We start from the raw sequence: 24,511 nt of genomic DNA, 5'->3' as shown, positions 1-24,511 counted from the left end.
TCTCCTGAATCATCATCGGTAGGATTACTATGTTGGGCAGTCGAGGGCTTCAACTCCGGGCCTGGGCGCCTCCCGGAGCTCGCCAGCTCAAGACTATCACTCCACCACTGCAGCCACAGCGCCACTTAAGTCTTTTTTTTCTTGCCAGTCCTGGGCTTGAGCTCAGGGCCTGAGCACTGTCCCTGGACTTTCTCAAGGCTAGAGCTCTACCACTTGAGCCTCAGCACCACTTCTGGATATTTTCTATGCACGTGGCACCGAGGAATCGAATCCAGGTCTTCGTGCATGCTAGGCAAGCACTTTAACCACTAGGCCAAACTCCCGGCCCCTCTTGTATTTTTATGTATGTGGTGCCCTTCATATCAATATAAAGATTTTTATAATGTGAAACGATGTATCATGTTAAATTGTGTTTTCACATATGAAAGCCTGCACATTTAACATTTTACTCTCCTGATCAACTGTTTGTCTTTGAATTAGAGAAGTTTTTAAACACCACCCAAACGATCATTCTGCAGCTAGCTTACAACATGATGTTTCAGAGCAAAAATTTCCCTGTTCGGCCAAGTGCTGAATCACACCTGTCATTCTAGCGCAGGAGGCTGAGAGCTGAGGATCACGGTGTGAAGCCAGCCCAGGCAGGAAGCCCATGAGAATTTCACCTTCAATTACTAGAAGCTAGAAGCAGCATTATGGCTCAAGTGGCAGAGTGTTTGCAAAAGGAGGCAAAAGACCAAAAGACATCACTTAGGCCCAGAGCTCAAGTCCCAGGACTGACCCCCCCCAAAAAAAAAGGAGAAAGGAAGGAAGGAGGGAGGGAGGGAGGAAGTACAGAAAAGAAAACCAGAACTGGAGCTGTGACTCAAAGTGGTAGAGTGCTAGCCTTGAGTGACACTGCTCAGGAACAGCACCCAGGCCCTGAGTTCAAGCCCCAGGACCACTACCACCACCACCAACAAATTCCTACTTGGGAGTAAACAGAAGCACAAAGGAAAACTACATTAGTCAGAAAGATACAAAAGACACACAACTTTATAAACTTGCCAAGAAAGGCAGAAGGGATGTTCAGGGTAGCTGAAGGGGACATGAGGACGGTGTGAGTCACACAATTACTAAGGCATAGGAGGTGAGAGGTATATGGTTTTAATAAATACCTGTAAAAAACAAACCATGCTTCAAACAAATACTAAGTAATTTTCTACACAAAATGTAATAACTGACAAAGTGCCCATTTGTTAAAGGTAGAAAAAGTATTAAATGAACTTCTAGCACTTAAAAAAAGACACTTCATTTTTGCTCTTGTTACTCAAGCTAACTTTCAAGTTATAAAAGTTACAAAGTTTGGCTTTAAAAAAAAAAAATCTTGTGATTATCTCAAGTTATTTTGCTATGCCATGAAAAGAACCCAAAATATCTCAAATGTTGTTGAGTATTTAAGTAGCATACTGTTTGTAACACCAACGTATTTAAATAAATTTGCTATCAACAAGAGGCCAATGCATACTTTAAGTACCCTCGCAGTGGAAACAGGAAATGGTGAGAGAAACGCTGACACAGCCCTGACTCCCACGCACAGAACAACCAACCTGACCCGGCTGGCAGCGTGGAATTGCAGACAAACAGCAATTCCCATCGGCTCACGTGGTTCCCTTTATGCCTTGTCTCCAGGTTGGAATTGCCCTAGCGAGAAGAAACAGCAGCAGTTACGAAAATGCAGAAAAATGAAAAAAAGAAAAAACCTTACCTGATTAAACAGTAACTTAAAATAGAAAGATAATGGCCTTCATCAGTCTAGTGTCCCTGCAAGCGGACGTGCCGTGCGTGCACCCGTGCAGGGCGTACAATGTGCAAATTGTGTGCAGTATGCACGGTTTTTACCTATGTGGGATGTGCAGCAGTGGCCCGGAGACCGTCGGTCCTATGTTTTTGGTTCGTTCTTCCCAGCCTTTAGTAGCTTTATAGAGCCGAGCGGGATCTCTGCCTACATTACTCTCAACCTGCAATCAGAAGTAGCGCCAGTTAGATTGCAGGAAATTAATTTGTATTACACGAGTAAGCTCTGAAACAGCAGTTTTGGACAGGATACTTGATATCAGCTAACCAGAGATTTGTTCATCATGAACTTCTAATTGTGTTTAGGTAGCTGACATTGAATTTGGCCTGTAGCCATTTACCCATAAACGATGACTTTACTTTTTTACTATTCTATTAGGAAAGAATAGCTAGGAGTAATGGTGATATAATTACACAGCAGATGAATGCTGAAGAGCTATCTATCTGACCTGTAAAGGCTCCAGCACCCTCTGTTCTGAATATATGAGCAACACTTTGCAATGTTCACAGCCGCTGGAGGCACAAAACAGGCATATATAGCAAGAATGACACATAGGAAGGAGAAGTAATTCAAGGAGGAAAAAGAGGTGCTTACTAATGTACAATGGCAGAATTCAAACAACAGCTGCTTAACAAGTACTATTGTGCTTTCTAATACACAATTATGCGCTGTAAACTGGACGCAGACGAGGTATGGCTGGTTGAGCACCAAGGAGGCTTACACCTCAAATCCTGACTATTGGGGAGGCTGAGATCAGAGGGCTCAAAGTTGGGAAGACTGCCTTGGGCGGTAGAGCTCAAAAGGCCCCTTCTCTGCCCGCACGCAGGTGAGTGCAGTATCATCTGCCTGTGGTCCTGGCTCCGGTGGGAGGTTGAGTTGAGGCCAGCACGGAAGAGGGAGCAGGAAATAAGAGCACCCTCAAAACCACCAGTGAAAAGCAGGGCTAGAGGCTCCAGCGTGGTGGGCAAAGGCTCCCAGTTCACACGTTCGTCAAAAAGACAAGAGAAGCTGAGCATGGTGGCTCACGCCTGCCATCCTGGCTACTCAGGAGGATGAGATCTGAGGATCGTGGTTCAAAGCCAGCTGGGAAATAAAGACTCTTATCTCTAATTAATCACCAGAAAAAGGGAAATGGGGCTTGGCTCAAGGGTAGGGCGGTAATCTTGAGTGAAGAGCTCAGGGGACAGCGCCCAGGCCCAGAGTTCAAGCCCCATGACCCACGAAAGAAGCTAAACTGGAGGTGTGGGTTCAGTGGTACAGAGCCAGACATGAGCGGACAGGCAAGTGAGGGCTTGATACTGAAGTCCAAGCCCAGGTACTAGCTAAAACAAACATCCCGACAACTCAAAAGGTGTAGGATAAGGGGCATGAGCGGGTGAAGTGGACTGGCAGCAGGGACTAAGTCACAGAGGAAGACGCTGTGTTTGGCACTGCATAACAGAAGGGACAGCAATTATAGGCCTGCTGTATGAGCTAGAAAGGACTGTGACTGCTACAGTCAAAGAGATAACCAACGACAGAAAAGACATTTTATTCTGATGGAAACATTACACCATTGTGAATAGACTGAACTATCTCATCAGACTCCAGTAATACATATAATTTTATACTTCTATGAATCAGCTAAGAAAAAACAAAGCTGCATCTTGTGGTGGACGTCTGTAATCCAGGCACTCAGGAGGCTGAGAGACTGGAAGATCGAGAGCTGAAGCCCACTGTGGCCTACACGGTCAGACCCTGTCTCAGAAGGACCCCGAAACCTCAGTACTGAGTACCTTTTCTTTCAATTTGGTCAGCCTTCTTTGTTTTTCTGCCTTTTCGTCTTCCTTTGCTTGTCTATCTAAAATTTTCAATTCAAGCTTGTGTAAATCCTAAAACATACCAACAGAAAGAGCAGAAAACAGTATTAGGATTTGCTTCTGTGTTAGTTGTTTGCAAATAAAGTTAAGTTACCTGCCGTTTTCTGTGTACCTTGCCCATCGAGGCCTCGGGGCTCCCTCCACACCGCAGCGCCCTCCACCACTGCTCTGAGCTGTCCTGCTCCCAGGCTCGGTTTAAAGCACCCAGAAGGTAGTGAGGCCCAATCATCAATACACCCCCCCCCCCGCAGTGTACACCAGCCACTTTATGCTCCACTTGACTCATTGTTTTGTCTTTTATTCCACAAGAGTGAGGGAGGCATAGGATCTCCTGTTCGTCATTCAGTGAAACTTCTATACAGAAACGGAAAGAAAGGCGGTGGCTTACAGCTGCAATCTCAGATACTCGGGAGGCTGAGATGTGAGACGTGTAGTGAGAAGCCAGCCTGGGCAGGCAAGCACAAAGCCGTGCCCAGGCCCCAAGTTCAAGTCTCAGGACCAGCACCTCAAAGCCTCAAAGAAAGGAAGCCCCACCTCCAGCAGGGATGTATGGCTCCCCAAATCTCCCTTTACTTGTGATGGACTACACTGGCATTCCCCTCCCCGCTGCCAGGACATCTCTTCTCTTCTTCTCTATCCAGCACTGTGCCTCCCCACCCCGACCCCCACCACTGGGCCTCGCCTGTCACGACAAGAGTTACCTTCTATGCTGACATCTTGCTACATGCTTCCCAGCAGTTTATAACCCACTAGGAGTGAGGAGCAAGGCCTGCTGCTGTTAGTATTCTGTTAGTATTGACATGCTACACAGAGGATGCAGTGGATTAACTTTTTTTTTTATGTTCCAGGCCAGTACTAGGGCTTGGACTCAGGGCCAGGGAGCACTCCTCTAGCTTTATTTCACTCAAGTCAGGTGTTCTACCATTGAGTCACAGCTCTACTTCTGGCTTTTTGCTGGCTAATTGAAGGTAAGAGCCTCACAGACTTCCCTGTCTGGCGTGGGTCTGAACCAAGATCTTCGGAGCTCAGCCTCCTGGAAGACTGAGGTTTATGAGCGTGAGCCACTGGCACCCAGCTCCACTCACTTATGCTGAACAGAACCCAGAAGTGATGCCTGTGTGGGTGGCATACAAAGACCACTCAAGGGCCCGGGAGTTTCACTGTGATAGACAGAGCGCTGCCTCCCAAGCCTGAGGCCCTAAGTTCAAACCCTACCACTATGAGGTACATTTTACTCACTCTTTCTTGAAACCTGGAAATTTCATCCGCGGCAATTTTCCTCTTTTCTGCCTTTTCTGCTTTCTCCCTTGTCTCCTTTTCAAGCCGCAGAAGCTCTTCCTGCTCTTTCTTCTGCTGAGTGTAACTTTCCAGCAGGAGTTTGAGCTTGAGCTGGCGCTGGCGTGCTTTCTGCTCCCGTTTCTCCTTTTCCTCCTCTTCCTCCTTCAGCTGAGAAGCGGACTTCTCCAACAACTCCATGCTCCTCTGTCGTTTCCAAGCTTCAACTGCCATTTTCTGTCTCTTTCTTTGATCCTCTTTACGTTTTTCATCATCTTCTGGTTTGTTATAAGCCAGTGTAGACACAGTGTCTGATTTGTCTTTTGATTTGAAGAGTTCTTTTTTTTGCTGTCTCTTAGTTTTCCAATTCTGAATAGACTGATTTTTAAAAAAGAAATGTTTTAAAATAACATTTAGTATTTTATTTTTTTCCCCAGAGCTGAGGAACATTTAGTATTTTTAAATACCTCAAATCCATTCTTTCTAGAGATATTTCTAGGATATTGACTACTCGATCTGGATGCTCTGCTTTCTGTTTTGCTTTGAACCAATAACTGTTTTCCTATTTTCACTGTAAAAATCACTATACCAGCAGATGTAGCTCATGCCTATAATCACAGCTACTCAGGAGGCTGAGGTTCAAAGCCACCTCAGGCACTAAAGAATGTGAGACTCTTATCTCTAATTAACCACTAGAAAACTGGAAGCGGCACTGTGGCTCCAGGGGTAGGGCGGTAGCCTTGAGCAGAAGAGCTCAGGAGCAGCGCCCAGGCCCAGAGTCCAAACCCCACGAAGAAAAAGCCAGAAGTGGTGCTGAGGTTCAAGTGACAGAGTGCTAGTCTTGAGAAAGCCCAAGGACAGTGCTCAGGCCCTGGAGTTCCCACCCCAGGACTGGCAAAAATTAATAAATAGTCAGCTGAATGCAGAGTGCTTTCAGGGTAGCTGACTCTCAGGCAGTCACCTCACTTTACACCAGTAGGAGCCTGTGGCCAGGACATCTGATCTGTGATGTAGGCATGATACCATCTGTCACTAAAATGGCCTAAAACCATGGCCTTTCCAGAATGGCACAGCCCTGGCTGGCAAAGTAAATTTGTTCCAAAAAGTCTGAGCAAATCTGAGCGGTTTTGCTCATGGTCCGACACTCTACGTCTGGGGGTGTGGTTCGGGGGCTAGAAACCCTAGCTGTGGGGAAATCCCCGGATAATTTGGCCTGTCAACACCCACAAGCTCCCTGTGTGGGTCGTTCTGAGTGCAGAACCTCCCCCCGGCACAGGAAAGGCCATTGCACTTATGGTCACCTGCTTCTTCCTTTCCTCCAGAGCCAGGAACTTCTGGTACCACAGCTCGTGCTGCTCTACCTCATCCTTCGTCCTTCCGGGAAGATGGGGCAGCGCCTCCCGCAGGAAGGCCGGCTTCCCTTTGTGCCGGTGGCGGATCTTCAGGAAGTTCTGGTGGTCGCATTCGTCCCAGCCCCCCTGGCGGCCGCCCGACTGCTGGAGGAACCTCTCAAACTCCACCACTGCCGCCGGAAGCGTGCCGCCGGCAGCCGCGCGGTCCACGGGAACTCTGCTGGAGATGGCCCGGAAGGCTTTCTCCGTTTCTGAATTCCCCAAAGCCCAGGTGTCAATCTTCCGGGAGATGGCACTCAGCTCGTTATTAGTTGTTCTCTCTTCCTTAATAAGCTTCTCATAGCTGCAACCAGGACAAAGGAAGCTTGAGGAAGAAGATATGGCCAGTCCGCGCTGACCCCTCAGGCCCTCTAGCTGCCACCGCCAATACAAATCTGGGTCTTTCTAAGACGCCTGCTCCCTCGGGAATACAAAAGCCTTCCCAGATTCTTACTGTCCCCAAACATGTCACCTCCTAGCCGTCTACAGCCTAAGATGACAGGCAGGTACCACCCTGCATTGGTGTGAGAGACTAACAAGAACAGAGCCGGGGTTTTATGTGAAAGTGATGTTATACATACATCAGCCTTTGCTCTTCTTTGAAAGTATTAATTGCGTTTTCAATTTCTTCCATCATTTCTCTAAGCTTTTCAACAACTGTCAAAACAAAGCCAGGGGGAAAATGGTTATTTTCTTGTCATAGTTCAGTACGGCCAAGTAAAAGTTGAGGAGGGAAAAAAAGAATACTCCCAATATAAAACATTTCCTTTTTTTTTTTTTTTTTTTTGTCAGTCCTGGGCTTGAGCTCAGGGCCTGAGCACTGTCCTTGGACTTTCTCAAGGCTAGAGCTCTACCACTTGAGCCTCAGCACCACTTGTGGCTTTTTTCTATGTATGTGGTACCGAGGAATCAAACCCATGTCTTCGTGCATGCTAGGCAAGCACTTTAACCACTAGGCCACACTCCTGGCCCCTATACAAACATTTCTTAACCTAAGGAATTAAGAAAAGTCTGTTCAAAAACAAATTTTTGACCGCAATTTTTTTCTCATTGCAATTTTTTCCTATACATCAATATCACTAAAAGTTATGATTAATATTTTTTAAATAAAAGAACTAGTTCCTATTAGCAAACTGTTGTGTGACCTGCAGTTTGTATCAGACAAAATGTTGTGGCTAAATTTAGTCATAAATATATCGAAGAGCCCTCCTGAAAGGACTCTTCCCACGAACTTTATTCATTCACTTATTTCTGGTGCCAGTCCTGAGGCTTGAACTCAGCTTCTGAGCACTGTTCTTGATAATGCTCTATTACGTAGCTAGGATTGCAGAGGCGAGCCACTGACACCCAGCTCCCACTTTCAACCTGACAGTAGAAGGTCGTCATTACAGACTTCATTGCTATTTCCCAGACCTTCAGTAAGCCTGAGCATTTTTCATATGTGTATCATATTTCTTTCCATACACTGTACATGCCACAATCTTTGACAATGTCTCTAGTCAGTGGTTTATCTTGGTTGTTCTAATTTGTAAACGTTCTATATTTCTTAAACTTTCTATTTTGAGCTGAGATTGAACCTCAAACTCAGTACCAGATGCTTCTGCTCACTGGCTAATGTTCTGACAACCCAGCCATGCCTCCGCCCTCTATATTAGCTCTTGAATCACATATATCTAACTAATACTTTTCTAACTTGTCTTTCAACTTTGCTTATGGTAATATACATGTATGTGTGTGTATACATGGCATGTATATACATATATAGATGTATGGTGTGTATATAAATAAATGTGCCTGTGAACACACACATATAATATTACACACATATATGCATGAACACATATGCATAAGTACACACATGTAACATCTATTGTGTGTATACATAATCAAATGTGTGTAGTGTTTTCTTCAGGGTTTATGATCTTCCCTGTCCTAGATATGTAACCATATTCCAGGCTCCCTTCTGGTGCCTGGATGGGCGTTTCCAAACCACAGGACTCCACTGACCATCCTTAGTCCTCACTCTAGCACGAGCTGCTCTGGTCTCCTCTCTTAGGATGTCTCAGAGCTGAAGAGACAGCAGCTTTAACAGCTAAGCCATGAGCCTGACGCTGCATGACTGGTAAACAACACACTTAGGGCTGACATTCCAGCATCCAAGTCCACACATGCGGAGCGGCTCACTGCTTTGAACCCTCATGCGTTGACGCTCTATCAGCAAGGAGATGAGGAGCCAGCTGTCCCTTTTCCCCTAAACCAGCTCTGTCTGGAGACAATCAGACCTTTTCTTACATATTTGAAATGCCTCTTAAAGGGAGTTATTCCAAAAACCAAGGAGTAGAAAAGTACTGGGCTAAAAATTAGGGGGAAAAGTCTTTTTCTCTCTCCTCCATATTTTTCCTTTTTGTGTGCTAGACCCAGGGCTTGGACTCAGGTGCTGGGTACTGTCCTGAGCTTTTCTGCTAGAGGTTAGCACTTTACTACCTGAGCCACATCTCCACTCCTGAGATCTTGATGAGTCTCATACACTTTCCTGCCTGAACTGTGATCCTCAGACCTTTGTCTCCTGAGTACCTAGGATTACAGGTGTGAATCACCGGCAACTTGGCCTCTTATTTCTTAATTAGAAGAATTTGAACCTTTCTGTGCCTCACTTTCTACCTCATAAACAAAACTCCTTCCTTCCTTCCTTCCTTCCCTTGGATTTGAACTCAGGGCATTATATTTACTCAGCTTGTTTACTTTGCTTTACCACTTGATCAAAAACCTCCAACCTGGTTTCTGGCTGGTGATTCTCAGGATGGATCTTTCTACCTGGGCTGCCTTTGAATCATGTTTCTCTGAGTAGCTAGAATTATAAGCATGAGCCACTGGCACTGGCCTTCTATCTTACACTTTTGAAATATTTGATAGCATGTAAAGGTTAAATACAAAAGAAACAAAAAACCTTTAGAAATCGCAAGTAAGGGCCTAATGGTAGAGTGCTTGCCTACCACGAATGAAGACCAGGGTTCCGTTTCTCAGTACCACTTACATAGAAAAAGCTGCAAGTGGCACTGTAGCTCAAGTGGTGAGCTCTAGCCTTGAGGAAAAGTGTAAGGACAGTGCTCAGGCCCCGAGTTCAAGCCCCAGGACTGGCCAAAAAAAAGAAATGGCTGGTAATACAACTGTCCGTACTTCCTTACTAATCCTCAATCAATAAAGACAGAATTTTATTGCATTAAAGCCAAGGTTTAAAAGAGAGGAGGGGATGAAGAGAGAGAGAGAGGGAGAGAACTTATTAGAAAGGCACATGTTCCTAGCGAGTAGTCAGAAACAGCAGCAGGGGGAAGACGACAATGTTCCAGTTTACTTACAATCAGGCGTAGGCTTCACATCTTTTAACTGATGCTGAAGTTTCTTGACGTTGTTGTGTATTTTGGCTAATTGCTGCTGGATCTTTGCTCCTGCAAGGGAGAAATACACACCTTTAAGAGGTTCTGTTGCAAGTGTGGCGACAGCTGGGATTGGAAATACAAGCCTAGCCAGGGCAGCAGAGCACTCGGCCTTATCTAAGACGGAGCCTCTCTCAGTTTCCTAACTATTTGAAGGGACAGTGGATCTTTTTCTACTCTTTTGCCGAGGGAATGTGGCTGGTTTTTCCTCTGTGGAGACTGAGTTACTGGACTCTGTTTTAAATGCTTCATCAGCCACCTGAAGCTGATCAAGCTTTGTTCTTTAAAAGCATTTTTGGCCAGGTGTGGTGGCTCACGCCTGTCATCCTAACATCTCAGGAGGCTGAGATCTGAGGATTGCTGTTCAAAGCCAGCCCGAGCACTAAAGTCCGTGAGACTTATATCTCCAATTAACCTCTTGAAAACCAGAAGTGAGACTGTGAAAACCAGTACTGAGACTCAAGCAGTAGGGCAGTAGCCTTAAGCTGAAGAGCTCAGGGGCAGCGCCTGGCACAGGTGCCAAGCTCATGGAGGAAAATGTGAGTTCCACCTCACAAGCCTCACAGACAAGGGTCACCTCACCTCTCCAGCGTGGCCTTTGCCAGCAGGAAAATGACTGGATTTTCCTTCCATGCTTTTATTTCCTGAACTAATAATTTTAACATTTCTTTAAAGTACTGGGTGTAGCTCATACATAGTTGCCCTCACACGTAAGTATTCACAGAGCAGCATATTATTTTATATTATTAGGTTCTTTACCCTTTTTTTTCTCCCAACTTTTCCCACATGAACCCCAAAGCACTCTAATAGCTCAATCCAAAAATCCTTACAAATTTCTTTTTCTACTTTTTTTTTTTTTTTTGCCAGTCCTGGGGCTTGAACTCAGGGCCTGAGCGCTGTCCTTGGGCCTTTTGTTCAAGGCTAGAGCTCTACCACTTGAGCCACAGCACCACTTCTAACTTTTTTCTATGTATGTGGTACCAAGGAATTGAACCCAGGTCTTTGTGCATGCTAGGCAAGCACTCTACCACTAGGCCAAACTCCCAGCCCCAAAAATTTCTTTTTCTTTTTCTTTTCTTTTCTCTTTGGTGGCACTGAGGATCAAACCCAGGCCCTTGTGTACATGAAGCAAGCTCCGCCCAATGAGCTGTGAGCTCAGGCTCCGCCAGCCTGAACCAGCAAACACCCACAGTCAACCTCCAGAGAAACATCCACAGCTCGGCTCCATTCTACTCTAGAAAGATGACAACCCAGGAATTCCAATAAGAAATGTCATTCCTTCCTCGCTCAGAGGGAAAGTGAAGTTACCAAGCAGCCGTTTTGCTTCTCTGCAAAGGCAATGCATGAAGATGGGACCAGTATGCCGCCCTTCCTCTGGGAATCAAACTGTAGGGCGGTCAGGGACATGGCAATCATATGAGGTGCTGGTGTCACCCAGCAGGCCAGGGAGACCGTTGACTGCCAGCAAAAGGGCACTTTTTAAAACAGTGTGCTCTTGCACTGTGAAAGAATTACGAGGCATCTCTATCAACTGGTGAAGAGAGAGTACCACCCAGAATGCAACCTCCATAAGTCAGCAGGTTACTAAGCTTAGCTGACTGGGGACCGTTACCTCTCCTGAAAGCAAAGCCAAGCAGCTTTAGTATTATATGGATTTCCCTGGCATGCGGATTCGAGTTTACAAGTGCCATCACAGATGTCTAAGGGCAGGCATTTAGCATGGCACTGAGAGCGACTCCATTTCACAACACACGGGGCGGATCCCCTGTGCCAACAACGGCACTTTCACTTCTCCTGTTCTGCCCTCCTGAGGCAGAAACACAGGCTCGAGGGAGCCATGTGACCTGTCATTTCATACACTCCTAAGTACACAGTGTGCCCTGGGTTGGGAGCCAGGACTCTGTCACCAAGGCCAGGGCTGTGAGCGAAGGTCAGACAGCCCAGCAAATAAGCCACTTCTAAGAGATTTTAGCAGCATGTACTGTTTAGTCCGTCAATGCCGCCCCGCCATTCTCTCTTTTCTCTCAAACTGAAATATACCTACAAAACAACCTCATTAGAATGACTAGTGACCCAAAAGACAAATGCAACACCAACCAAGTACTTAACAGAAAACACGGCACAGGCAGGCAAGGAAGGGCAGAGTGGCATCACAAACTCTACTTACTTTCTGTTTTCCTGCTGTTAATCAGTTTGTTTTCCAATTCTTCCAGCATGTTATGCTCAGCTCTGAAGTTACTCTTTTGGTTGTAGAAATGACTGTGCTTATCTTTTTCTATGATAATAACTCTTTAGGAAAAGAAAGAAATGGTGTAACTGATTCAAATTAATTAACAAATATACTTATTTACATATTACACACCCAGACATATATATATTTTTTGAGGGAGAGTGCCAGTACTAGAGCCTAAACTCAGGGGCCGGGTGCTGTCCCTCACTTTGTCACTCGAGTCTACCACTTGAGCCACAACTCCATTTCTGGCTTTTTGCTGGTTAAATGAAGACAAGAGTCTCTTGGGCTTTCCTGGAATTCAATCTTCAGATCCCAGCTTCCTGAGTAGCTAGGCTTATAGGCATGAGCCACCAGCGCCTGGCCGTTTCCAATATATTTATGTATTTAAAATATGAAGATGTTTGTAGGAAGCAGAACTTTATATTCCGATCAATTTATTTACAGAGGAAGAAAATAGTTATTTTGATTAACAAAGTTTAGGAGTCAAAGTATTAGTCGACAGAAAGAGGAGTTAAGTTTGACAATTATCAACTTTAGTTTGAAATGTTACGTGACTAATGTTAAAATATGTACAGCACAGCTGTAAAATGACAAATGTACTCAGTATGTTGATAAAGTGTAAAGGAATAGATATTGTATTGTCCTTAAAATATACTACTTCAATATGGTAAAAATACACTTTATTAAATAGTCTACCATTTCTGGCTTTTTCTACGTTATGTGGTACTGAGGAATCGAACCCAGGTCTTCCTGCATGCTAGGCAAGCACTCTACCACTAGGCCAAACTCCCGGCCCTACACCTCCAATTTTCTAGTGATTTGTTGGAGACAAGAGTCTCACAGCCTTTATTGCCTGGGCTGGCTTTGAACTGTGATCTGCAGATCTCAGCCCATCTTTCTGTTGTTATATTGGACAGACATTTCCAATCATGTGGGAGTAGCTAAGGCCCCACTGAATTAATCTTATACCATCCATTTTCAAATTACTAGTAATGTTATACTTACTGATTTTTTAATTTTTCTGCTGTGTGTAGGAATTCTGCTCTCTTCATGCGACTAACCTTCTGCTTCCAGTTCTGCAGCTGAGGCCGAATTCCACCAGAAGCACAGCCATCGCTCTACACAAAGAACAGAAACGCTGGTATCAGTAATAAGATCAATGAGGAATGATCTTCAGATAAAGCATCAACACTAGCGCGTTTCTCGGGATCATTTTTGGTCAAACCAATTTTTAAACAAAACACACTTTGTGGGTAGGTGCTGGTGGGGCAAGCCAGTAATCTCAACTACTCAGGAGGCTGAGATCTAAAGATCAGATTTTGAAGCCAACCCCCAAGAAAGTCTGTGGGCCAAAAAGGCACAAAGTGGAACTGTGACTCAAGCCGTAGATCTACACTAAAGCTCAGGGACAGCTTCAAACCTCAGGACCAGTACACACGTGTACACACGTGCACACACACACATTTTGTGGAAAAAGAAGTATCCGTCTGGGGAGAGAATCTCAGAACAGGGCAGGGCTGCCGGCTGCAGCCACCTGAATAAAGCAAGGCCCTGGTCCTTTGTTCCCGGGCCCCAGGCCTGGGCTGGGGGTCGCCAGTGCTCTGCCCACCTGCCGTCTCCTTTATCATGAAGATATAGTTGTGGCTTACAATAACAACCGCTTCCACACGGCCCACTCCGGGTGCCATCATGACATCCCCCCCACAGCCGTCCCCCAGGCTCCAAGCCTGAGACCCCCTGGACCCCCGCAGCCGTCCCCGGGACCCCAGGCCCGAGACCCCCGGACCCCAGGCCCGAGACCCCCGGACCCCAGGCCTGAGACCCCCGGACCCCGCAGCCGAGCCCCGGACCCCAGGCCTGAGACCCCCGGACCCCGCAGCCGAGCCCCGGACCCCGGGCCCGAGACCCCCGGACCCCGCAGCCGAGCCCCGGACCCCACAGCCGAGCCCCGGACCCCAGGCCTGAGACCCCCGGACCCCGCAGCCGAGCCCCGGACCCCAGGCCTGCGGCCCGCCCGCCCTCCGTCACCTGTGGCGACGCCGCGGCCCCCACGCCGTGCCCGGGCGCCGCCCCCGCCCCCGCCGCGGCCGCGGCCGCCACCACCACCGTCGTCAGGGCCGCCATGTTTCCTCGCGGAGCGAGGCCCGGCAGCTAGGCCTGGGGGCTCGGGCTCCGCGCGCCCGCCAGCGTCCGCGCTCCGCGCCCGGGCGTGCGGGGCGATAGGGCGGGGCCGGAGCGAGGCGTGGGGCGGGGGCGGAGAGGGCGTGGTCAGGGCCGGGGCGGGGCCGGTGACGGCAGGGCGTGGTCAGGCCCGGGTGGGGGACCGACGAGGGCGTGGTCAGGGCCGGGGCGGGGCCGGCGAGGGCAGGGCGTGGCCAGGACTGGGGCGGGGCCGGCGAGGGTAGGGCGTGGTCAGGCCCAGGTGGGGGGCCGACGAGGGCGTGGTCAGGACTGGGGCGGGGCCGGCGAGGGCAAGGAGTGGTCAGGACCCGGGTGGGGGGCCGGCAAGGGCGTGGTCAGGACCGGGGTGGGCGTGGTCAGTACCGGGGCGGGGCCGACGAGGACGTGGTCAGGATCAGGTCGGGGAGGGCGTGGTCAGGACGGGCAGGGGGTGGTCAGGACCCGGGTGGGGGCCGGCGAGGGCGTGGTCAGGGTCGGGGCGGGGCCTGCGAGGGCGTGGCCAGGACGGGGGCGGGGCAGGCGAGGGCGTGGTCAGGACCTGGGCGGGGCCGGCGAGTGCAGGGCGTGGTCGGACGCGGGTGGGGGCCGGCGAGGGCGTGGTCAGGACGGGGTCGGGGCCGGCGAGTGCAGGGGCGTGGTCAGGACCCGGGGGGCTGGCGAGGGCGTGGTCAGGACGGGGCGGGGGCGGGGCCGGCGAGGACAACGCTGGCGGATTCGGGGCGTGGCCACGCGAGTGGGCGTGGCTGTGGCGGGGCGGGGCCTTGCGGCGGGGCGGGGCCTGTGAGGCTGGGCTAGCGGGGATTTCGGGTGTAATGTTGCTACGCTTCTCTCTTAGGAGTGTAAATCAGCCTTTTCCATTACTTGAGGGACCCCCGGGTTCCTCTCATGTCCTTAGTGACGTTTGGTACCTTTGCCGAATGTCGGGAGTTCCGTGCGCAGCCGGCGTTGTCATCCCGGCTTCTCAGGAGGCTGGAGGGGAAGAGCTGAGGCCGAGCACTGGAGCCCGAGTCCAACCCTGCACAAAAGGAGAAAAGAGGCGATGGCAAACAGAGCTCTGTGGCCATTGGGAGAGTGGGATGAAACCTGAAACCACTTCTCTGGAGTGGGGATTTCATGTCTCGCCTCAATTCCGCACCTTTGCTTCTGGGACACAGTTCTGCAGTCCTGTGTGTCCCCTCCTGTGTTGTCCTATGGTGCAGCCCCAGCCTCTCTCGCCCTGCTCCTGCCAGGTCCGTCCCTTGGTGTGTATTTCTCTGTCTGGACGGCTGGCATTCCATTCTGGCCTGTACACAGAGACGAGCACAGCATCTTTTCCCAAATGATCTTTGAGGCACATTTCCTTTAACAAAGAAAGCATTTTCTCTTACCAAGGGTTTTTTTTTATCTCTCACTTCTTTCATAGAGTTGTTCTGTTTGTGATTTTGTCTTGAGGGGGGCCGGAGTCCTGGGGCTTGAACCTGGCCTGGGCACTGTCCTTGGACACCTTTTGCTCAAGGCCAGCGCTCCACCGCTTGATCCACAACACCACTTTCAGCCTTTTCTGAGCACCTGGCACCCAGGAATTAAACGCAGGGATTCGTGCATGCTAGGCGAGCGTTCTACCACTAGGCCACACTACCAGCCCCTACCCCTGAGCTTCTTTTGCTTAAGGCTCGCACTCTGCCACTTGAGCCACAGGGCCACTTCTGGCTCTTTCTGTGTCTGTGGTACTGAGGAATGGAACCCAGGGCTTCATGCATGCTAGGCAAGCACTCTACCACTAGGCCACATTTCCAGCCTCACTTCCTAGAACCTCTGAGAGCCGACTTTAAGCTAACCAATGTGACCCCCCCCATTACGTCCCCACAAATGGCTAGGCTCCAGGATGGACAGTGGAACTCTTTGCAGGGACCCTCAGGGACTGCCTGGCCTACAAGACTTTCTGTTGTTTAAGCCAAACGGTATTTCTGGACACTGCAAAGAGAAAGGCACTTACAGAGTTCCTAATCTTTTGTCTTTTATTTTATAATTTCTCACTAAATTGGAGTTCCCTAAGCAGGTGCTCTAACAGACGGTAATTCCTTCGGGAAGGCCAGAGAGATGTACCATTCAACTATTAATGATGACAGCCACACCATGGAATCCTTACGTAGCTGACAAGAACATTTCAAGGGAGATCTGGATTCTTTTTAAAGTGTAAATACCTGCTTAGAAAAGAATCATCTCAGGGGCATCAATGTGTGAGAAGTAATGCACCTACTACCTGGCAAATGTAACTGTAACCCTTCTAGACATCACCCCGACAATAAAAAAGAAAAGAATTCTCCCTGTTTGATTGCCTATATGATCCCTTATTAGTACTTGTGACTTGTATTTGGCATAAACATTAAGTTGGAGAGCTTTAGGTAATAAATTTCTAGAGAAAATCTAGTCTATGATTTCAAACTTTCTGAAACCACAAAACCTCCAACTGGTATTTTTCTTCTCTCAAAAAAAAAACTCACTAGAGCTAGATGCTACAGGCTCATACCTGTTATCCTGCCTACTTGGGAGACTAAGATCTGAGGATCACTCTACGAAGACAGCCAGTAAAGCAAAGGGAGAGAGTAACGTCTGTGAGACTCTTGTCTCCAATTAACTGCCCCAAATGCCCGAAGTGGAGCTGTAGTTCAAATGGTAGAGCACTAGCCTTGAGCAAAAGCAGCCAAGGGACAGTGCCCAGGCCCTGAGTTCAAGCTCCAGGATCAGAAAAAGAAAAGAAATGAAGGGCCAGGAGTTTGGCCTTAGTGGTAGAGTGTTCGCCTAGCATGCAAGAAGATCCAGGTTCAATTCCTTGGCACCACATTCACAGGAAAAGCTGGAAGTGGTGCTGTGGCTCAAGTGGCAGAGCTCTAGCCTTGAGAAAGTCCAAGGACAGTGCTCAGGCCCTGAGTTCAAGACACAGTACTGACAAAAAAAGAAATAAAGAAAGAAAAAGAAATGAAAAGATATTCATCAGAAGCCAATCAAAGGCAACCAGATGTGGAAAGCATGGTGGAAGTTTCTTGTGCTGTGAACTCTAGGTTTAATACTCAGATCACCCTCAGGACACTGAGAGTCTTTAGTGTGGGTGACAGTTTCATGGCCATGTTTCTGCATCTCACTGGAGTGTCTTTCTCTGAGAACTCCAGCCTATATAATTAATGTGTGCCTAGAATTTCCAAATTAATTGCAGAAGGTCTAGGGGTGGGAGAGTCATTTGTTTTATATTACATCAGATATTAAACTCATATTTCATCTATATAGTCCTTTGGGTTTAGAGGCAATTTCTCAGAGACATCTGGCTCGTGGGTATAAAACAGTCTTCCAGGGCCGGGAGTTTGGCCTAGGGGTAGAGTGTTTGCCTGGCATGCAGGAAGCCCTGGGTTCAATGCCTCAGAACCACATATATAGAAATAGCTGTAAGTGGTGCTGTGGCTCAAGCGGTAGAGCTCCAGCCTTGAGAAAGTCCAAGGACTGTGCTCAGGCCCTGAGTTCAAGCCCCAGGACTGGCAAAAACAAAACAACGGTGTTCCAGTTACATCTCTATTCCTGTTTGAGAATCTAATAATATCTGGGGGGAGGAATTTTAAGTTATTCTGTATTTTCCAGTTGATCTTATTTCCAATTTTTGCCCGTGGTAGAAGAGCATCAGATCCCTCACCAGGCACCCATGCTGGTACACAGAAAGTCACTTCTGGGATCCCAGCCCAGCAGCTTGGGAGGCAGAAACACAGGAGATGGCCACCAGAGGTCAGTCCAGCATACCGAAACCCAGTGAGAACTGTGGGATGGCGCAGGAGAGGGAGGGATTCAGAAACAACTGGCTCATGCCTGCCCTGCTAGCTATTGAGGAGGCTGAGATCCAAGGATCAAGGTTCAAAGTCCGTGAGCCTCCTATCTCGTGAGCCACGAGAAAGACAGAAGTGGTGCTATAGCTCGTTGTGGTAGAGTGCCAGACTGGAGCAAAAGCAGCTCAGGGACTACTCCCAGGACCAGCAAAAAAATAAAATTAAATAATAAAGTAAAATAAAATCAGCAAATGAGCAATTTAAACAGTAGACCTTAAAAACTTGCTTTTTACTGATTTTCTCTTATTTATTGGTGGGTCATGGGGCTTGAATTCTGGGCCTGGGCGTTGTCCCTGAGCTCTTCGGCTCAAGGCTACCACCCTACCTCTTGAGCCACAGCCCCACTTTCCTTTTTCTAGTGATTAATTGGAGGTAAGAGTCTCAAGATCTTTAGTGCCTGGGCTGGCTTAGAACCTCGATCGTCAGATCTCAGCCTCCTGAGTAGCTAGGATGACAGGCGTGAGCCACCACGCCCCCTCGTTTTTACTTTCTAGCCAGGGTCTCAGGTTTTTTGGCCTGGGACTGGACTCAAGCCGTAATCTTCCCACCGATTCCTCCAGTGTAGCTGCGACGTCCAGCACACACCACCACTTTCAACCAGCCCTTGAACTGAAACCCTCCTGCCAGCTACCTTCTGAGTGACTGGAGTCGTAGCTGTGAGCTGCCTGGCACAGTGCAGGCCTCACCCTGCATGCAGTTCAACTTATGATCGCCAGATGTGGCTCAAGGAACAGCTTTTAGAAGCACCACGTCTAGAGTTGATTCTTGGCCAAAGCAAAACAAAACAACAAGAAATTTTCTAATTTTCCTGCATGGAAATTAGAACATTCTTGTTGTGGCGTGTCAGGAAACATACCAGCAAAAGCCCTGCAGATGGACAAAAACGTTCACTCATGCATCTAGACTCTCAGTCTTAAATATGTTCCATTTCCAAAACCTTAAGCTAAATGGAAGAATCCTTTCCTCATGAAAACTGTTACGATGTTTTTTTGCTGAGATGTGGTCTCGCTCTCTGGTGCTGGCTGGCCAGAACTCACTGTGTGGCCCTGTCTTACCTGTCCCTCCCGATAATAATTACACTTTGATATGACCCATAGGGCTTTTCATTTGTTTGTATGGCTCTGTGTGCGTGTGTGCGTGTTTGTGTTTGTGTGTGTGTGTGTGTGTGTGTGTGTGTGCTAGATCAGGGGCTTGAATTCAAGGCCTGGTGTTCTTGCTTGGCTTTTCCATTCACAGCTGGTGCTCTATGCCAGATCACCACTTCTGGCATCGGCTAGTTGACTGGTAAGAAAGAGTCTCATGGACTTCGTTGCCTGAGCTGGATTCCAACTGCGATCCTCAGACTCCAGCCTCATACAGAGATGTAGCTCTTACCCACCATTGGCCTGGGAACAGATTTTCATCTCTTGCTTGTTTTTAGGTCTGAGAGCAGGACTCGAATTCGGTCCCAGTCACTTTCCTTCCCTGGCTAGCACTCCATCCAGGAAGCCACACATTCTACTCCCGGATTCTCATCTTCCGTTCATCTGGAAGAGTCAGGTTTCCACTGAACCCAGAAAGAAGACAACTTACTCAACAGGTTGACATGTCTTCGTGACAATCTTCCAGCAAGCAGGGCTCAGAGGGATCTCTTGGAAATTTTATTTATGTGAGAGGCAGATGTAGCGCTGCTGGCTATGACCTAATTTAGTCCGATGTTTCTGATCTAAAAGAAAAAAAGTCCAGTGACCTACAAAGCAATCATTTCCTTCAGTTTCTAGGGAAACGAGGTCACTATTTCTAGCACTTATTTTATTCCTGATCTCTTAGCTTTGAGCTGTGTCATGGATTTCTTTGGAGAAGATAGCTGGGTGATTTGGAGGAAAAAGCCGGAAATGGAAGTCAAGCCCCACGGGATGAGTCTATTTCCGCCCCATGGGCTGCTATCTTAGGATCAAAAGTGAAGCTGGGCACGGTGGCTCACGCCCGTCACCCCAGCTACTCGGGAGGCTGAGAGCCGAGGAAAGTCGGTGAGATGCTTATCTCCTGTGATGCACCAGAAAGCCACAAGTGGAGCTGTGGCTCAAGGGGTAGAGCGCTAGCCTTGAGCACATAAGCTCAGAGACAGCACTCGGGCCTTGAGTTCAAGCTCCAGGACTGGCATAAAAACAAGAACAACATGGCACCTTTTCACAGCCACAGAACACAAGTCAGTCATTTTAGTAAACGTCTCAGGAGAGTTTCTGCAAAGGTGGCCATCTTGTGACGACCTCTGTTCTTTCTGCCTGCTGTCAGGCCCCACTGTGCTCTGTGACTGACCCCTTCAACAAGGCTTGGTTCCCCAGGGTAGCGGAGCAGGGGGCTGGGAGGAGAGACAGGGGAGGGGGAGGTAAACAGCCTTCAGAAGGCTTGATCGGTTTCTAAAAGGGTAGGATTGATTCCTCAGTGCGTTTGGGCCGCTGCATCGAACCAAAATTAATAGCAAAAAAGAATAAATGGAATAGAAATAACAGAAGTATAAAACAATAAGTAGTCATGATGGAAAAATAACTGCATAAAATTCGATAGGTCTGACAATATCGACTTTTCCTTTTTCTTTCAAGGGACGATTACGAAATCAACCGTCACAGAATGACAAAGTCTAATGATTCTTTTGAAACTCTGTTCCGGTAACCAGTGGGACTGGCCTCTGTACGTGACACCACACACGCACACACACACACCCCTGCACACGTTCATACAGTTCATGCAGACAGCAAAGGTAGTAGGGGTGAGCCCACCTTGACCTTTGTGGCTTTTCAATTTTACTTTTTAGCCAACTCCATAAGAGCGTCTAGTTCCCACGCTTAGACTAGAAACAAATGGAAGGCTGCTTTGATTTCTAGAATGACAGGCGTTCTGGAACACGCACAGAGTATCTGCAGTGAGAAATGATGCCTCTCGGATGCCATCCCCGGGTGGATTTTAAGTTTTAAAATAGTTCCTGGCATGGCTGTGACAGCAGACCCACAGCTTTCAAGAAAGACAGCAGATAAAGAGATCAGGAAGTTCTTTTTAAAGAGAAAAATCAAGAAGTCGAGGAGTTAAAGCTTGGAAGCAGAGGAGACACCCTGTGAGGAGGCAGTGTCGTCCTTACAGTTTTCCAGGACACAGAGGCCAGTGGTGATGTCTGTCCCTCTGGCAGCCAGGAATGGGCACCAACTCACTTGTGTCGGGGCCTGAGTTTGACAGCTATGGGGGAGGGGGCTTTCCATACAGCCTCTGTCCAGCTGGGACAAAGGGGACCAGAGGGGACACCGTGGGGGCTGTGATTGAGTGTGTGCTCACCACAGTCCTGGCATTGACTGAGGGCCAAACACTGGGGAGACAGGAGAGAGGAGACCTAAGAGGGGGAGAGGAGAGAAGAGAGAGCAGAGATTGTGGTGCTATCATTCAGAAATTATTGATGCTACCATTCCATCAGAGCCAGAAAGAGACACTTTGTATTACTTTATCTCCCTTATTTATACTTATTTTAACTATTTCCTCTGTGTTATAATTGGTGCTTCAACCCTCAAACATAATTTGGAACCTCAAGAAGAAAAGGCTCTATTCTTTTTTTTTTTTGATCAGTCCTGGGGCTTGAACCCTGGGCCTGAGCTCTTCAGCTCAAGGCTACCGCCCTACCCCTGGAGCCACGCCTTACTTCCTGTTTTCTAGTGGTTAATGGGAGATAAGAGTCTTTTGGCTGTGCCCAGGCTGGCTTTGAACCATGAGCCTCAGATCCCAGCCTCCTGGGACCCCAGCTAAGATGACAGGCCAGAGCCTGTTACCTGAGAGAACTTTCCCATCTGCCATTTGTGAATTTTCTCAGGAGGAGTCAGCGATGCCAGGCTTTCCCCTGCCAGTCTCCACCTGTTTGTTCAGGTCCCCCGCAGCTTCTGAGGAGGCGAGTGTGTCCTCACAGCGTGGAGCCTGTGACCCTGAGGAAGTAGCTCTTTCTGCTTGATGCCTTACCGTGACTCGGGGATGGAATTCCAGGTCAGGCACTTGGTAATGATGAGTAGGCCTTGGAGATGCAGCTCCAGGTTTCTGCCCTCAGTCCTCCGCCTGCCAGCTGATAGACCGAGGGGACAGGTACATCCAGCCTGCGTGGAAAAGCTGCAGAGGCTCAGCCAGCATGGGAGAGACAAGACAGACAGATGCCGGACAGCCCTGTGCAGAGTGGGGAAGGAAGGGAGAGGTGTGGATGGAATTCACAGTTGTTTCATAGTTTGGAGACGAATCGCAAACAGCGCCTGCTTCGTTTAAAAAATGTAGGAGCCGGGCACAGGGGCTCACACCTGTCACCCTAGCTACTCAGGAGGTTGAGATCTGAGGATGGAGGTTTAAAGCCAGCCTGGGCACAAAAGAACCTGAGACTTTTATCTCCAATTAATCACCAGAAAATGGGAAGCGGGGCTCTGGCTCAAGGTAGGGCGGTAGCCTTGAGCTGAAGAGCTCAGGGACAACGCCCAGGCCCAGAGTTCAAGCCCCATGACTGACAAAAAGAAAAGAAAATGTCGTAGGACTGCTCAGGCCCCTGGTGTGTGTGGCCCACCCGTGGTGGAATCCCAGCAGCCGAGGGGAAGGCCTCCCCTCCTCCTGCCAAGACGTACGAGGGACCAGGGTGGCATCGGCCACCAGTGTGTCAGAGAACAACGGCCGGCACCCATCAGCTTCTTCCTTCCTGGTTCTTTCTGGAAGTTACTGGCCCACCGTCAGCCTGGTTTAGAACCCACGGAGAACTTGAGGCATCAATTCTTCCCAAGGCCACCTTCAACGCCAGACGCCGGTGGCTCACGCTTGTGATCCTAACTACTCAGGAGGATCACGGTTCAAAGCCAGCCTGGGAAGGAACGTTTGTGAGACTCTTACAATCAATAACCTACCGAAAACCTGGAAGTGAAGTGGTACAGCGCCAGTCATGAACAAGAAAAGCTCAGGGACAGCACTCAGGCCTTGAGGTCAAGCCCCCGGGGCTGGCACCAGAAGCAAAACAAAACAAAACAAAAAGTGGACTCGGAAAAGAACACCACCTTTTGGTTTTGTGTTTTGGAATGTTGCCTTCTTCCTTGATTTAATGCTTCCCTTCCTTTAAACACAGGGAGCTTAATTAGGTGTGCTTTTTTTTTTTTTTGGAAGCCCAGCTCAAAATAGGAGCAATTAAATCCATTAAGTCTATTTGAGGCGAGCCCTACACCTTATGGAAAATCCTACAGCGCCCGAAACCTGGTTCCCAGCAACCTCAGCGGCACTGCCAGGGTCTGCCCACCCCGACTTTCTGCCTTCTTGAAGGGCTTATCCTCCCCCTCCCTCCCGCATTTCCCTGCAAAGCAAGGATGGAGACAGACGAAAGCAATAGACAGACATACAGATGGATAATGACCAACAGATGACAGCAGGTAGAATAGATGAAAAATGACAATAGATAATGAACATATGGTGATAGATCACAGACACATGAACAGAGACCGATGATAGACAGACAGAGGAACTGACAGTCAACAAATGGAGATGGTATATATCTTTTTCCCAAGTAATATTTTTGCCTTAAACTTTACTTTCTAACATTAACATAAAAGCAGCAGCTTTCAGCTAATACATGCACGTTTGGTGGATGGATTTCATTTGTCGCCAACCTTCTGGGTTCTTTCTATGTCACTTTTGCCTTTTATCAGCAGCACAGGATTGATTTAGCCTTAGCGTAACTGCTGATAGGTTTGCATCTGGTTTGCCGTTTCATTCTTTTCTTGTTTTGAGTTGTCTTCCTGGCTCACAGTTTTGTTTCCTTCCTTTTCTTTATTTATTTTGAATTGAGTACAATTTCGGGTTAGGTATTTGTCCTATTTTGGGTTAGGTATTTGTCCTATTTTGGGTTAGTGGTTTGCCTGTGCAGATTTTTCTTTTCTTTTTGCCAGTCCTGGGGCTTGAACTCAGGCCTGAGCACTGTCCTTGGGCTTTCCTCAAGGTTAGAGCTTGAGCCACAGCACCACTTCCAGCTTTTTCTTGTGATACTGAGGAACGGAACCCGGGTTTTCATGCGTGCTACACAAACACTCTACCACGAGGCCAAACTCCTGGCCCCAGCTTCAGCTTTTTCTGAGTAGTTTATTAGAGATAAAAGTCTCACAGACTTTCTGCCTGGGCTGGCTTTGAACTGTGATCCTCAGATCTCAGCTTCCTGAGTAGCTAGGATTATAGGCATGAGCCACCAGCACCCATCTTGTATAGATTTTTTAAAATATTATTATTCTATAGGTAGTAGAATAATAATGACAATAAATAACATGTAAGTATATGTTATAAATATTAATTATATATAAATATAGCAAATAATAAAAACGTACTGCAGTCCAGGGTGGTTGTTATTCTGTTACTGCTTTTCAGAGGTTGACCTTGGCACACTTCAAATGTGTCTAGCCTCCTCCTATCTTCTGCTACAGTTTCGTATCTTAT

General features: G+C 48.1%; 1 protein-coding gene across 1 annotated transcript; it reads right to left on the bottom strand.

Annotated features, from left to right (window-relative positions):
- Positions 1–1,127: 1,127 nt before the first annotated feature.
- On the bottom strand, positions 1,128–14,194 carry Ccdc112 (coiled-coil domain containing 112). Its single transcript, XM_090325362.1, has 10 exons — positions 14,055–14,194; positions 13,032–13,144; positions 11,961–12,082; positions 9,716–9,805; positions 6,941–7,016; positions 6,270–6,663; positions 4,933–5,346; positions 3,610–3,705; positions 1,879–1,997; positions 1,128–1,680 (listed from the first exon to the last, which is right to left on the bottom strand). The coding sequence occupies exons 1-10, from the start codon at positions 14,148–14,150 to the stop codon at positions 1,638–1,640; spliced, it is 1,563 nt and encodes a 520-aa protein (XP_090181488.1). The 5' UTR covers positions 14,151–14,194; the 3' UTR covers positions 1,128–1,637.
- Positions 14,195–24,511: the final 10,317 nt, after the last annotated feature.

The sequence above is a fragment of the Megascapheus bottae genome, chromosome 38 (genome assembly GCF_031878675.1).
Source record: "Megascapheus bottae isolate mThoBot1 chromosome 38, mThoBot2.hap1, whole genome shotgun sequence".
Taxonomy (NCBI): Eukaryota; Metazoa; Chordata; class Mammalia; order Rodentia; family Geomyidae; genus Megascapheus; species Megascapheus bottae.
This window is presented reverse-complemented; position numbering and strand designations above follow the sequence as displayed.

What these genes read in the sequence shown, in the direction of transcription:
- Ccdc112 (XM_090325362.1), bottom strand. Translation starts at nt 14,150, where the DNA reads ATGGCGGCCCTGACGACGGTGGTGGTGGCGGCCGCGGCCGCGGCGGGG. An exon ending in TAACAGCAGGAAAACAGAAA is followed by an intron (nt 9,806 to 11,960) that starts GTAAGTAGAGTT and finishes TCTCCCTTGCAG; the next exon opens with GAGCAAAGATCCAGCAGCAA. An exon ending in TTTCCAGGTTTCAAGAAAGA is followed by an intron (nt 3,706 to 4,932) that starts GTGAGTAAAATG and finishes GGTATGTTTTAG; the next exon opens with GATTTACACAAGCTTGAATT.